Here is a 16,378-nt window from a genome sequence, read left to right on the forward strand (position 1 = left end):
TTCGACTCCCACTTACAACACCTTGAGCAGGTCTTCAGGGCCATGGAGAAATATGGGCTGAAGCTCCAGCCGGACAAATGCCATCTGTTACGGCGGGAAGTCAAATTCTTGGGACATTGTGTGGGTGCGGCGGGAGTTTCGGTCGACCCGGAGAAGGTGTCGGCGGTGCGAGAGTGGGCTGCCCCGCAGACGGTGAAGCAGGTCCGGTCATTCCTGGGCTTCGTGGGGTACTACCGTCGCTTTATCAAGGACTTTTCCAAGATCGCAAAGCCCCTATATCAGTTGCTGGCTGGGACAGGACGCCCCCGAGGTCGTGGATCACCGTCTATCCTGTGGAGCCCCGAGTGTGAGGCTGCGTTCCAGCGACTGAAACAAGAGTTGCTACAGGTGCCGATTCTGGCGTATGCCGACTTTTCCAAGCCCTTTGTCCTGTACACGGACGCTAGCAACCTGGGCTTAGGGGCCGTGTTGGCCCAGCAACAAGACGGCGTAGAGCGGGTCGTAGCCTACGCAAGCCGGAGCCTTCATCCAGCCGAGAGGAATGACGCCAACTACAGCTCCTTCAAGTTGGAACTGCTGGCGCTGAAATGGGCACTCAGCGAGAAGTTTAAAGATTATCTGTGGGGTGCCCAGGTGACGGTAGTAACCGACAACAACCCATTAGTACACCTACAGACGGCGAAGTTGGGGGCAGTGGAACAGCGTTGGGTGGCCCAGTTGGCCAACTACAACTACCAGCTCCAGTACCGGCCAGGTCGGGAGAACACCAACGCTGATGCCCTGTCCCGACTCTTGGAAGCTCAAGATCCGAGGGATCCACCGGAACCCATGCCAGACCCCGAGGGAGAGGAGTATATGGTGGGCATTGTGGAGGCGCCGGGGACTCAACGTGAGGCGATGCCTGTGAGTTGGGGATGGGACCCCTGCCGCTGGAAGGAGCGACAGCAGGCCGACAGGGAGATTAGTGGCTTGATGCGATGGCTGGAACGGGGGCGAAAACCGACGTTGGCCGAACAACGGGCCCAAGGGGGAGCAGGAAGGAAGCTGTTGGGACAATGGGCCAGACTACAGGTGAAGGAGGGAGTCCTATGTAGGTCTGTCCGGGATCCGGGGCTGGACGAGGAACTCCGACAGATCGTTGTCCCCGAAGGCCAGGTACAAGAGCTCTTGACAGCGTACCATGATCAGCTGGGCCACCAAGGGCACGAGAAAACGGTATCTCTCTTGAGGCGACACTTCTATTGGCCCAACCTAGAAGCAACGGCACGTATCTTCGTGCAGGCCTGTCCTCGTTGCACCCTGTTCAAAGCCAGGAAGGAAGCACGAGCACCGATGGTCCCCATCCAGGCAAAGGCCCCTCTCCACATAGTCGCAATGGACTTCTTGACATTGGGTCGGCCGGCGGACCGCTACCAGAACATCCTTGTCATTACCGACCTGTTCACTAAGTACTCCTGGGCCAGTACTTAGTCACTAAGTACTCCTACCTTGGACCAGACGGCGAACACCACCGCCACTGCTCTGTGGAGAGCTGTCTTCCAGCCGTTCGGTTGCCCCGAGTTTCTACACTCGGACCAAGGGCCAAACTTCGAGTCTCGGGTGATTAGAGAGCTGTGTGAATTGTATGGCTGTACCAAGACCCATACCACTACTTACCACCCCCAGGGAAATGGCGGATGAGAGCGGTTCAATCAGACCCTATTGAACTTGCAACTGGGTGAGTGCATTACCAAATCTGATTCAGGCATACAATAACAGCACGCACAGTACCACGGGCTACGCCCCCACTTATTTGATGTTTGGTAGGCATGTGCGGATGCCCACCGACCTATTGCTGGGGACGGCAGCAACCGAGGAGGAGGGGAACGTAACCGAGTGGGTAGGGCGCCACCACCAACGCCTCCATTTTGCATACGAGCAAGTCTCGAGACGGATCCGAGCGGCTGGGAAGAAAAACAAGAGGCTGTATGACCGGACGGCTCGAGGAGCCCCCCTCCTCCCAGGAGAAAGGGTCCTGGTAAGGGACAACCGGCGACAGGGAAAGGGGAAGCTCAGTGACCGATGGGAGACTACACCATATGTGGTCGAGGGCCAGCAGCGGCCTGGACAGCCAATTTATATGAATTGGCCCGAAGGAAAAGCCGGGCCCGCTAGAGTGGTCCATCGGAACATGATCCGCCGCTGTCCGAACTATCCCAGCCCCGTAGAGGAGGCGCCAACGGAGCCTGAAGCTGTAGCCCCGTGGATAGCAGGATGGGCCGTGATCCCAGGAGAACGGGTAAATGTCCCCGCAGAAATGGCCCCCAGAGACCCGATGGATATGCGATGGTTGTATATTTAAGCTGTGAATATTTCAATTCAAAACATTTAAAACACATTTTCATTAATACAAATTCAATAATCCATATTCACCTTTTATATTTCACTTCCAAAATATTAAAACTGTTTAAAAATACAACCTATAATATTCAACAGACAATTTTCGGTCCATGTTATTTCACTTCCACAAATTCAGTGGTTCAAATTCGACAGTAAATTCAACATTGATATCAAGGATCTGCAGGAAAAGCAGTAGATTACCGAGCATAATCCATCTGCTGTTAATTTTTTTTTTTTTATATATATATATATATATTTTTTTTTTTCAAGAATTTTCTTTACAATAGTGGAAACACGCATCTCTTAGAAATCAGAACATATCTAAAATTGTGTATGTTATACAAGTAAATTTGTATCTTGCACAATCATAGGACAATAATAGAAAGAACGAAACAAAGAAAGAAAAAAATAATATATATATATTTATAAATCATGGTACATGAAAGATTTCATCATATTTCTTCAAAAAATAAGTACATTTTCTGTTATCAATTATTCTTAGAGATTTGATTAAATATTTTACTTCACATAAGAAATCTATAAAAGTAGGCATTTTCTTAAGACATCTTTGTTTGTGAAAGTAAAGCTTTGCCACACGGATAAGGAAGTTAACAGTAGTTTCTTTCTAAATATTTGTTTGGGTTTTCAAAAAGACAAATGATATCCTTAATGCATTACCATTCATATTAACTTTAGAAAAACAATAAGAGCTCAAATCATTCCACAAAATTGATGAAACTACACTCTAAAAAATGCTGGGTTGTTTCAACCCAATTTTGGGTGAAATATGGACAAACCCAGCAGTTGGGTTAAATTTTTACATTAGATTTTTAACCCAACGTTTGGGTTTGTCCATATTTGACTCAAAATTGGGTTGAAACAACCCAGCATTTTTTAGAGTGTAAGTACATGTAACATATGTAACAAGGACACTGTAAAATAAAGTGTTACCCTTCTGTTAATCCAGTTTAGGTAACGCTTTAGATTAGGGAACTTGGAGTTAAAAATGTAATTAAAAAATTTAACCCAACGGCTGGGTTTGTCCATATTTGACCCAAAATTGGGTTGAAACAACCCAGCATTTTTATGAAACATTACAAGAGAAAAACAAATGACATATGTCTTCATTTTCAACCTTACAGAAGGTGCATATATCATCTACATCACAGTATCTGGACAAAAGTGCATTACAAGGGTATATATTATGCAAAATTTTAAAATGCACTTCTCTCATTTTATTGGGTATGCAATATTTAAATGGCAGTAACCATGTTTTCCTCCATTGAATGAATCTATTATAGAACGCCAAAAATGCTTTCCCTTTGGAGTAGAGCGTTTTTTGATTGAGAGAGTTGATGAATATATTTATTATTACACTCTTTACTTAAAAGCGAAACACCTCCCAACCATAACAAGGGTAGTTGTTCAGAACATGACTCATGGGTAAGGAAAGCCTTCCATCCATCTTCTTCCGCTTATCCGGGGCCGGGTCGCGGGGGCAGCAGTCTAAGCAGAGATGCCCAGACTTCCCTTTCCCTAGCCACTTCCTCTAGCTCTTCCGGGGGGACACCGAGGCGTTCCCAGGCCAGCCGAGAGACATAGTCTCTCCAGCGTGTCCTAGGTCTTCCCCGGGGTCTCCTCCCGGTGGGACGTGCCCGGAACACCTTCCCGGGAAGGCGTCCAGGAGGCATCCGAAACAGATGCCCAAGCCACCTCAGCTGACCCCTCTCGATGTGGAGGAGCAGCGGCTCTACTCTGAGCTCCTCCCGAGTGACCGAGCTCCTCACCCTATCTCTAAGGGATCGCCCAGCCACCCTGCGGAGAAAGCTCATTTCGGCCGCCTGTATCCGGGATCTTATCCTTTCGGTCATGACCCAAAGCTCATGACCATAGGTGAGAGTAGGAACGTAGATTGACCGGTAAATCGAGAGCTTCGCCTTGCGGCTCAGCTCTTTCTTCACCACGACAGACCGGTACATCGACCGCATTACTGCGGAAGCTGCACCGATCCGTCTGTCAATCTCCCGTTCCATCCTTCCCTCACTCGTGAACAAGACCCCAAGATACTTGAACTCCTCCACTTGAGGCAGGAACTCTCCACCAACCTGAAGTGAGCAAGCCACCCTTTTCCGACTGAGGACCATGGCCTCGAATTTGGAGGTGCTGATTCTCATCCCAGCCGCTTCACACTCGGCTGCAAACCGTCCCAGTGCATGCTGAAGGTCCTGGTCTGTAGGGGCCAACACGACAACATCATCCGCAAAGAGCAGAGACGAAATCGTGTGGTCCCCGAACCTGACACCCTCCGGCCCCTGGCTGCGCCTAGAAATTCTGTCCATAAATATTATGAACAGAACCGGCGACAAAGGGCAGCCCTGCCGAAGTCCAACATGCACCGGGAAGAAGTCTGACTTACTGCCGGCAATGCGAACCAAGCTCCTGCTCCGGTCGTATAGGGACCGGACAGCCCTTAGCAAAGGACCCCGGACCCCATACTCCCGGAGCACCCTCCACAGGCCGCCTCGAGGGACACAGTCGAATGCCTTCTCCAAATCCACAAAACACATGTGGATTGGTTGGGCAAACTCCCATGAACCCTCCAGCACCCTGTAGAGGGTATAGAGCTGGTCCAGTGTTCCACGGCCGGGACGAAAACCGCACTGTTCCTCCTGAATCCGAGGTTCTACTATCGGCCGTAGTCTCCTCTCCAGTACCCTAGCATAGACTTTCCCGGGGAGGCTGAGAAGTGTGATCCCCCTGTAGTTGGAACACACTCTCCGGTCCCCCTTCTTAAAAAGAGGGACCACCACCCCAGTCTGCCATCCCAGAGGTACTGTCCCCGACCGCCACGCGATGCTGCAGAGGCGTGTCAGCCAAGACAGCCCCGCAACATCCAGAGACTTGAGGTACTCAGGGCGGATCTCATCCACCCCCGGTGCCTTGCCACCGAGGAGTTTCTTGACTACCTCGGTGACTTCAGCTTGGGAGATGGACGAGTCAACCTCCGAGCCCTCAGCCTCTGCTTCCTCAATGGAAGACGTGACGGCGGGATTGAGGAGATCCTCGAAGTATTCCTTCCACCGTCCGACGACATCCCCAGTTGAGGTCAACAGCTGCCCACCTCCACTGTAAACAGCGTTGGTGGGGCACTGCTTCCCTCTCCTGAGTCGCCGGACGGTTTGCCAGAATCTCTTCGAGGCCAGCCGATAGTCATTTTCCATGGCCTCTCCGAACTCCTCCCATGCCCGAGTTTTTGCCTCCACAACCACCCGGGCTGCAGTTCGCTTGGCCTGCCGGTACCCGTCAGCTGCCTCAGGAGTCCCACAAGCCAACCAGGCCCGATAGGACTCCTTCTTCAGCTTGACGGCATCCCTTACTTCCGGTGTCCACCACCGGGTTCGGGGATTGCCGCCTCGACAGGCACCGTAGACCTTACGGCCACAGCTCCGAGTGGCCGCTTCGACAATGGAGGTGGAGAACATGGTCCACTCGGACTCAATATCTCCAGCCTCCCTCGGGATCCGGTCGCAGCTCCGCCGGAGGTGGGAGTTGAAGATCTCTCTGACAGGAGACTCGGCCAAACGTTCCCAGCAGACCCTTACAGTACGCTTGGGTCTGCCGAGTCTGTCCAGCTTCCTCTTCCGCCATCGGATCCAACTCACCACCAGGTGGTGATCAGTTGACAGCTCCGCCCCTCTCTTTACCCGAGTGTCCAAGACATACGGCCGCAGGTCAGATGAAACGACCACAAAGTCGATCATCGACCTACGGCCTAGGGTGTCCTGGTGCCACGTGTACTGATGGACACCCTTATGCTTGAACATGGTGTTCGTTATGGACAAACTGTAACTAGCACAGAAGTCCAATAACTGAACACCGCTCGGGTTCAGATCAGGGGGGCCGTTCATCCCAATCACGCCCCTCCAGGTAACACTGTCGTTGCCCACGTGGGTGTTGAAGTCCCCCAGTAGAACGACGGAGTCTCCAGTCGGAGCACTTTCCAGCACCCCTCCCAGAGACTCCAAGAAGGCCGGGTACTCTACACTGCCGTTTGGCCCGTAGGCACAGGGAAACGACCCTTTCGTTCACCGGGGTAAACTCCAACACATGGCGGCTGAGTTGGGGGGCTATGAGCAAACCCACACCAGCCCGCCGCCTCTCACCATGGGCAACTCCAGAGTGGTGAAGAGTCCATCCTCTCTCAAGGAGTGTGGTTCCAGAGCCTAAGCTGTGCGTAGAGGTGATTCCAACTATCTCTAGTTGGAACCTCTCAACCTCACGCACAATCTCAGGCTCCTTCCCCGCCAGCGAGGTGACGTTCCACGTCCCTAGAGCTAGTTTCCGTGTCCAGGGATCGGGTTGTCGAGGCCCCCGCCTTCGACTGCCGCCCGATCCTCTAAGCACCGGCCCCTTACGGCCCCTCCTGCAGGTGGTGAGCCCACGGGAAGGCGGCCCCACGTCGCTCCTTCGGGCTGAGCCCGGCCGGACCCCGTGGGGGGAGGCCCGACCACCAGGCGCTCGCATACGAGCCCCAACCCCGGGCCTGGCTCCAGGGTGGGGCCCCGGCTGCGCCATACCGGGCGACGTCACGGTCCTTGCTTTAATTTTCTTCATAAAGTTTTTTTTTTTAAACTACTCTTAGTCTGACCCGTCGCCTAGGACCTGTTTGCCTTGGGAGACCCTACCAGGGGCATATAGCCCCGGACAACATAGCTCCTAGGGTCATTCGGGTACTCAAACAAAAAGCCAGGAAAGCCTTCATCAGACATATTAAACCACTTGGAATAGCCTTTATAACAGAGTTAAATTTTTTAAACGGGATAGGATATTGGTATATATTTTCATAAAACTCTCATAAGATAACAGTTGAATAGATCAGCAATAAAAAAATTTTTTTATCAAACCACTTATCAAAAAAGAATGATCTATTTCTAATTTTAATATCGGAATTATTCCATAAAAAAATGTGGGGGGGAAAGTTGTGGTTGTAAATCAATTTCCAGGCTAACAAAGCCTGTTGATGAAATCTAGCCAATGTAATGGGTAATTTACCAGTGGAGTAATTACATTTCATCAAAAAAGAAAGGCCACCTACCCTTTTAAATATATTATTAGGGATAAAAAAACCCACACAGAATCTGACCCAAGCAAGCATCTCTTCAACCAATTAATTTTGAATGTGAATGCAAACAACTTTTTTTTCTTTAGTGTGAAGAACATTTTAAAACTACAGTAGCTATAAAGAAACGTGCAGTAGATGTTGAAGATTCCTCGTGGAAACATTGATGTCAACAAAGAAGCTTTACGAGTGTTTCATGATGAACTGTTTCTGAGGTAAGAGCGAGAAATTATAGAAATTAATGTTCGTGACATCATTTGCGTAATGTTGTCTCCCTCTGCTGGAAACACACACACACACACACACACATACTGGTTTTTGTGAATTACCAGGACACTGCAGCCCAAACAGGTGTGTTGGTGTATTAGGGGGACACCCCTTTCCACTTGCTGTACAGAGATGTGGTGAAGATCAAAAAATCTATTTTGACCCATACAACACAGATTTCACTTTAGAGTTTGTTTACACAAAACACAATCTATAATGTAACAACCTGAAAATATACACAATTATGAGGACAATTTATAATTTGATACACAAGCCCCACCTATGACACAAAACGTTATTATAAGGACTAAAGTGATTTCTGAGGACACTAGATATACAACACACAAAAGTGTCATTTGAGTGTATTAAAGGGACATACCTGATATATGAGGACTAATGGCTTAACACATACACAATAGTAAAGACTGTGTATTAAAGGGACATACCTGATATATGAGGACTAATGGCTTAACACATACACAATAGTAAAGACTGTGTATTAAAGGGACATATCTGATATATGAGGACTAATGGTTTAACACATACACAATAGTAAAGACTGTGTATTAAAGGGACATACCTGATATATAAGGACTAATGGTTTAACACATACACAATAGTAAAGACTGTGTATTAAAGGGACATACCTGATATATAAGGACTAATGGTTTAACACATACACAATAGTAAAGACTGTGTATTAAAGGGACATACCTGATATATGAGGACTAATGGCTTAACACATACACAATAGTAAAGACTGTGTATTAAAGGGACATACCTGATATATGAGGACTAATGGCTTAACACATACACAATAGTAAAGACTGTGTATTAAAGGGACATACCTGATATATAAGGACTAATGGTTTAACACATACACAATAGTAAAGACTGTGTATTAAAGGGACATACCTGATATATGAGGACTAATGGCTTAACACATACACAATAGTAAAGACTGTGTATTAAAGGGACATACCTGATATATAAGGACTAATGGTTTAACACATACACAATAGTAAAGACTGTGTATTAAAGGGACATACCTGATATATAAGGACTAATGGTTTAACACATACACAATAGTAAAGACTGTGTATTAAAGGGACATACCTGATATATGAGGACTAATGGCTTAACACATACACAATAGTAAAGACTGTGTATTAAAGGGACATATCTGATATATGAGGACTAATGGTTTAACACATACACAATAGTACTGTGTATTAAAGGGACATACCTGATATATAAGGACTAATGGTTTAACACATACACAATAGTACTGTGTATTAAAGGGACATACCTGATATATAAGGACTAATGGTTTAACACATACACAATAGTACTGTGTATTAAAGGGACATACCTGATATATAAGGACTAATGGTTTAACACATACACAATAGTACTGTGTATTAAAGGGACATACCTGATATTTGAGGACCAATGATCAGACTCAGAACATGGTGCACGCATTGTGCAAGTATGTAAAATATTTTTGTATAGTGCTGTAAATATGCTACCTTACCTTTTATAGTGTGTATTCAAGGATGTACTATTTGGGAGTGACATAAGGGATTGTCTGTCTGTCTGTCTGTCTGTCTGTCTATCTATCTATACACATAATGTAAATCTAGCCGGTTGTTTGCAGAAAAACCCAGAGTGGGTGATCATATTTAAGCGAAGAAACAACATTCAAACAAGTGGTGCAGACATAACAGTATGCACATTCTGTGAACAAAGAGCAAAGTTTATTTTGTTCTTGTTTACAGCAAAATTACTGTAGTTGCCCTTAATATTTTACATCACAAGATCATTTTGTGTATCAAGAAACATCCTGTGTGTACTGTGTGTAATGAAAAAACAAACGCTCTTACTGTAAGTGTAAAGAGAACAACTTAAATATTTTAACTGTTCCTAAGCATAACAGCTAAACTAAACATTGCTGAAAGCATACTGAATCCATGAACAAACTTTAACAGCAGAAGAATATTCTGCTTACATATAAACAAAAAGTAAAAAACAAAAACACCTAATGAGACTGTTTCTTTTTTAGGGTTAAGCCGCGATTCCTGACAAAATCCCTAATGTTTTGGAGCGTGCGAGTAGCCAAAGCTGGATGCTCAGCATTCTTGCACTGCTGGCATTCAATTTTAGTGGCGAGTTTACCCCTTGCTATGGGGTCGCGGAAATGCCTCTGTACTGCTGCAATTTCAGTTGGAGACCAGGCTTGTTTCTGCTTCCTTTTAGCATCATCCAGATTTTTTTCAGCAGAATTTTCATGATTCCCTACAAAAGAGGAAAACAGGTTCCTGAACCCTGGGTTGAACACTATGATGGCCAGAGCTCTTCTCCCTCTTCTCCCAACCAGCCACACTCTTACCAACCCTTGTCTTTAGTCAAGTCTTGTTGTATAGGTCACTAATCCGTAAGAGTAAAATTGGTTTTAACTGTTGGCCCAATGTTACATTCCTCATACATCAAATATCAAATTGCAAATAAAAGAATAAAATTAAAGACCTGACTACATGGTTGCTTATTTCCTAATATAGATTTAGGCCTGTCACTAGGGATGCAACGATAAACTGATTTCACTATTAACCGTGCTTTAATTCGTCACGGTTAATTAATCGTTAAGGCTTCTCAACACAGCGTTTCTTCTGCACGGAATAAAACTGCTGCAACTAAAAGTTTTTCCAACTGTGCGCTAGCTTAAAGTTCAGAGGTCAAGACTGAGCACTGAGAATGTGAACATGCTTACATTTCTGCACTATAATATGAACAGAAAGGACTGAAGATAAGTGTGCAATTTGAGGGCCATGTTGTATGTGGGTCCTGCAGCTTTTGACTCCTTGTTTTGTTCCAAAAGGATATGTATAGCTTGCTAATATTCAATACCAGAGATGTGTTTCTTTTTATTTATTTTCACTGTACTGCATTATTCATTTTCAAAAGGAGGCTATATTGTTAAGTCAAAAGCCAGTTAGAGCTTTTTTATTTTCAATGTTTCTACTCTGGTCCAAAAAAAATGAAAATACCAAAAATATTTGTAATATAGTTGATCACAACTTAAAGTGCATTTAACTACATTTGTCCTCTTTAATAGGGAAATACTTAGCTAATATTTAGCTAAGATTTTATATAGACAAATACTATTATTTTTTATTCTTATTTTTATTTATTTATTTATTCATTATTCTGTTATATATTTTCAGTGTAAAATTATTACAGGAAATGGACTATTATTTGTTTTAACTAATAGTGTTTTGAAATGAATTAATGAATAATAATTACTGTGATAACTGTGAAACCGTGATTATTCCTCAGACTATAATCGTACAGCCAAAATCTATAATCGCTGCATCCCACCCTGTCACGATAATCAATATATCGACTTATCGCACAATAAATGTACATGATCTCAATTTTTGCCAATGCAATACATCACCATTTATATTTACATAAAAAACACAATAACATAAAACATAACATAAAACATAAAAAAAGGAAAAATCTGTAGATGGAAAAATCTCCATAAAAGTTCTTCGTCCATTTGTCTTTTTTCTCTATGTAAGAAAATGATTTTTTTGATGCTCTAAATCATTTATGAATTAAATGTTTGTTTATTAATAGAAAGTGTGTGGCCTTCCTGCATTATTATGCTGTTATATTATTATTTTACATTCACTGGCATAAAATGGTCTTAAAATGACAATAATATCACTTATCACAATTATTTTAAGGGGCAATATATCGACCAACAAAAAGTTATCATGACAGGCCAATATAGATAAGTAGTTCTCATTATACTAGTAGTATTCTCATCATACCTTGAGATGAGCCTCCAAAGGAAGTCTCAATATCTGTGAATAGACAAATAAAACACTATAACAAACAGTAGTATTGCTTGGTCTGCATGAATTGAATCAAACCTTAATGGATATGCTGGCTGAGTGAGGTAGATGCTCATACCATCTGAGGTGCCTGTAGGGTTCACAACAGGCCGCCTAGCTTTCTTCATTCCTGTGGTATGAATAGAATGGCTCAGAATAAAGGTTCTGATGGAACATACTCAAACATTTCATAAATTATTCTACACATTTAAGTGGAAACTGTAAATCTCTAGCAAAAAATCCTCCTTTACTATAAAACCAGCTAAAATGATTGATCTAGAGAATTCCCTAGTACAGTGTTCTTTCTTTATATGATTGTGTGCTTTTACCAGGTTGTTCATGCTCCTCCCTCCTGCTGTGATATTTGTCCTTCATGCAATGATCTTAAAAAAAAAAAAAAAAACACATATTCAAAACATGGTAACACTTTATGGCAAGTGTGAATCTCATGAATTATCAGGAACTAACACAAGCTCAAAGTCTTTCATTCATGACTTCATGGATGAAAACACCTTAAGGCTATGTTCACACTTAGCGTCTTTTTTCGAACTACCAGCGTCTGTTCTACATTATAACCCTATGGAGTAAACCGTTTTTTCAAAAAAGTCCTGAGCGCTTTTTTAGACGCCACCGCTGGCGTCTTTTTCTGCAGCTCAGAGCGTCTTTTTAAGTTGAAAAAAAGTTCAACTTTTATGAAAAGAACGCCCTACGTCAAGCGCCTTTTTGACAGCTGACCAATGACAAGCGAGTAGTGAGACCTGTCGTTTCCATAACAACAAGAAAAAATGGAGACGGTGCCGGTAGATAAACGTATCGTCCTTGTTTCGGAGCACAAGGAGCTCCATACAGTTTCCTTTCCCGTATAATGTCGTGCACCCACAAACGTCTTTGTGAACCGACATTCTCCTCCCCGGTAACTTCAAAAAGCCAACGCAAGAGCCAACTTTCTCTTTCTCAACATTTTTTGCATCACACAGCACTAGGCTACTGTTGCAGCTGTTGTTATAGCAACAAAAGACGCGCTCGGCTGCTATTTGTAACCGAACGCTGCCAGCGTTTTCTTTTTTGCTAAAAAAACGGCATTGTCAACTTTTTCTTGTCAAAAAAGACACTAAGTGTGAACATAGCCTAAGACATTAAGACAAGTACATCATCATCATGATTTATGTTTATTATGCATGATCATGATGTTTTCATTGTTCACAAAAAACAAGGTATTTACTATACATTGTAGATAAACCTATAGTCATGGCACATGATTCAAAATACAAAAAAAACATTTTGTGCATGTAAGACTACTTGAATTATTAAAAGGAATATAGAAAAATAATAAATATTACCTCATGCATGCATACAGGCTAGAAGAGTATATCAATTAATGTCAGAACTCATGTTTTTCATTAAAGATGAGGTATCAAGCATGTTCATGTCTTCTTCATAGTAGCCTGTAGGAATATGGACAGAGCGCAACACTGGCCAATCACAGCACAGTGTGCAAAATTTGTTGACATCTCAAACCATTCATCACCACAGGCACTCACAAATCAGGCAACCAACTGGATCTGGTTTACACACGCAACTGCATCACAGACAACATCTTGGTGAGACCTCTCCATGTTTCAGATCATTTCCTCATCACTTTCAGTCTACAACTCTCTGCCCCTGCACCACCAACCCCACCACCAGTCACTTTCAGGCGAAACCTGCGCTCACTTTCTCTCGCCCATCTTTCATCTGCCGTGTAATTTTCTCTTCCCTCACCCCCACAATTCTCATCTCTGGATGTTAATACCGCAACGGATACCTTCTGCTCCACTCTAACCTCTTCTCTAGACAATATCTGCCCTCTTTCCTCCAGGCCAGCACGCGCTACTCCCTCTAACCCCTGGTTGTCTGAGGTTCTTCGTGAACACCGGACCGAACTCAGGGCAGCAGAGAGGAAATGGCGCAAATCAAAAGACACATCTGACCTGAGTATGAGTATGTATCAATCTCTCCTCTCTTCCTTTTCCGTTGATGTTCATGCTGCAAAATCTTCCTACTTCCACAACAAGATCAACAGCTCCTCCAACACACGATCACTCTTCAAGACATTCAACTCTCTCCTCTGTCCTCCTCCACCACCACCACCCACCTCCTCTTTAACTGCTGACGATTTTGCGAACTTCTTCACCAACAAGACAACAACTATCAGCAGTCAGTTCTCAGCTCCTCACACACAGGAGCACAGACCGACCCCTTCCACAGCCAATCACCCTCTCTCCTCCTTCTCTCCGCTAACCGAGGAAAAAGTATCTACACTTCTCCTCTCCAGTCATCCTACCACCTGCCCTCTTGACCCCATCCCCTCACACCTTCTACAAGCCATATCTCACACACTTCTACCAGCTCTCACACACATCATCAACTCATCCCTCCATACTGGCACTTTTCCTACTGCATTCAAGCAGGCTCTGGTAACTCAACTGCTGAAAAAATCAACACTTAACACATCACTTGTAGAGAACTACAGACCTACCTCTCTACTTTTCCTTTCAAATTACTAAATGTAAATGTAAATCCAAATACAGTAGTCTTACATCCAAATACAGACTGTATATGTCACTCATTGTTTACACAGTGCAGAGATTGTGAATACAACGGCTAAACAAAATTCGGTTGCAACAATCAGGATAAGCACAAGTAATTACCATTCTGATTAGCTGTAGTGACCACAATCACTCTGCACTGTATAAACAAATAAGTGACCTATACACAAGATAGAATACGACTATGCCAGAGCATGTATTTGGTTTAGTCTGTGCATGTTTGGGACCCATTGACTGCCATTATATCCCAGATGACACACGCAAGTCTGCAAGATGTCTGTTAAAGATCTCTTGATCTGGAAACATCCGCTGTCTAAAAACTTTCTTTCAGATGTCAGTTTTACATACATTCTAAATTATAAACATCTTAAAGACATCTAACAGACGTCTATGTGACATCTAAAAAGAGACATCCAATAGACGTATTGCAGATGAGCAAATAACCTAAATAATACATCTTGCAGATGTAAATGCAGACGTCAAATAGACATCTTCTAGATGTACGTGCGCTATCAGGGATATGACTGAAAGACTGCAGCGGTTTGAGTTAAAAATCTTTGAGTTCTACTGAAGAAACAAAGTCATCTACATCACTGACTCCTAGGGATTAGCAGTTGAACCTCACATTTTCATTTCTGGGTGAACTATCGCTTTAATAACACACTGTTTATCAGTATTTCCAGAAGACCAAGTTACCACTTTACTTGAGGGTTCACACACGATGAGGTCATAAGAAATTAATGCTTAGTTAATGATGACTACTGTATTTGGATGTCAACAGAATTCACATACTCTGTGCTGTGATTGGCCAGTGTTGGGGGTCTGTCCATTTACATGCAGGCTGCTATGAAGAAGACATACTGTATACGTGCTTGATAACTCATCATAATTAATGAAAAACATTAGTTCTCACATTAATTATTGTAACTGATATACTGTTCTAACCTGTATGCATGCATGAGGCAATGCAGATTTTTGTATATATTATTATAATAATTCAAGTAATCTTATTTGAGAAAAAAAATGTTTTAGTACATGTACCAAAAGCATAGCTTTATCCATAATGGATATTAAAAATCTTGTTTTCTGTGAAAAAGAAAACATCAAGATCATGCATAATAACCTATTAATCATGATGATGTATTCATCTTAGTGAATGTCTTAAGGTGTTTTTCATCTATGAGGTCATGAATAAAAGATTTTGAACTCATGCTAGTTCCTGATAATTGAGATATTAATGGATGAAGTAATTCATAATTCTTCATTAATTTATGCATTAATTCATGGTAATTCATGTACCCCTACTGTAAAGTGCTCCCCAAAAACTTGCATCATTTACACAATGTTATAATTTAAGCAATCAAAAGCAACCTAAACTGCATTTTAAACATTTCTAACAGTCATTTTGGTTTCAAAAGTATATATACACATGTGGGTTTGAAGTTAAAAAAGTTTTAGTATTGTCATACCTTTAGATGGGCCTCCTAAGGCAGGATCAGTATCTGTGAATAGAAAAATAAAATACTATAACAAACAGCAGCGGCGCTTGGTCTATATGAATTATGCTTCTGTGACATCTCTGAACTACTGTATAATGTTTTGGTGCATCATATGGTGCACTTCTTACACTGACTTTACTGATTTGATGTTTGTATGTTTATGTGCTTTTACCTGTTTCTGTTTGTGTCTGTGGATGCGCCTCCTCAGCATCACTGTCTTCACTATTTTCCGAATCAGAAAAGTCTAACTTGTCTAAAAAAAAAATTGAGTATCAAGTAAGCTTAACATTGCTAATGTTAGAGTAAAAATAGAAGACATAGTGATAACTCTAATATCTGGTGAACATTACATTAAGATCTACGTTAGGGATTATCTTTAGGATATGAATATACTTAGTTAACTTCAAAATGTCATTTGTAACAACTTTAGTAGCATTACCTTCAATTTCAATTTCTTCTAGGGTTTTGCCGTGGAGATTTGAAAGAGAATCTTTCTCCATAGCGAGGAGTAACTTTGAAATCTTGGCCAGCTGGGTTGTAGCCTCCGGAAGTCGATAAAATTCTCTGTGGACACGAATATCGTGGCCCAAGAGGTCCGCAACTTGGTCCAACTCGTGGTTTTTCAGG

At 43.1% G+C, this 16,378-nt stretch overlaps 1 protein-coding gene across 2 annotated transcripts; it reads right to left on the minus strand.

The window, feature by feature from the left end:
• Positions 1 to 9,500: 9,500 nt before the first annotated feature.
• Positions 9,501 to 16,337, minus strand: LOC307007826 (uncharacterized protein). 2 transcript variants are annotated; one of them, XM_079630199.1, is made up of 7 exons: positions 16,191 to 16,337; positions 15,924 to 16,004; positions 15,722 to 15,754; positions 11,994 to 12,047; positions 11,744 to 11,794; positions 11,602 to 11,634; positions 9,501 to 10,060 (listed from the first exon to the last, which is right to left on the minus strand). In XM_079630199.1, the coding sequence occupies exons 1-7, from the start codon at positions 16,249 to 16,251 to the stop codon at positions 9,804 to 9,806; spliced, it is 570 nt and encodes a 189-aa protein (XP_079486325.1). In that variant the 5' UTR covers positions 16,252 to 16,337; the 3' UTR covers positions 9,501 to 9,803. The 2 variants fall into 2 exon arrangements, with proteins under 2 accessions (XP_079486325.1, XP_079486326.1); XM_079630200.1 differs by lacking the exon at positions 11,994 to 12,047.
• Between the last annotated feature and the right edge of the window lie 41 nt (positions 16,338 to 16,378).

The sequence above is a fragment of the Phoxinus phoxinus genome (assembly GCF_949152265.1).
Source record: "Phoxinus phoxinus genome assembly, chromosome: 12".
In the NCBI taxonomy this organism is placed as follows: Eukaryota; Metazoa; Chordata; class Actinopteri; order Cypriniformes; family Leuciscidae; genus Phoxinus; species Phoxinus phoxinus.

Bases quoted from the DNA above. Each gene is read 5' to 3' on its own strand.
- LOC307007826 (XM_079630199.1), bottom strand. From the start codon at position 16,251: ATGGAGAAAGATTCTCTTTCAAATCTCCACGGCAAAACCCTAGAAGAA. The intron at 16,005-16,190 runs GTAATGCTACTA...TTTTTTTTTTAG, and splicing joins AGAAGAAATTGAAATTGAAG to ACAAGTTAGACTTTTCTGAT. The intron at 15,755-15,923 runs GTAAAAGCACAT...TTCTATTCACAG, and splicing joins ACAGACACAAACAGAAACAG to ATACTGATCCTGCCTTAGGA.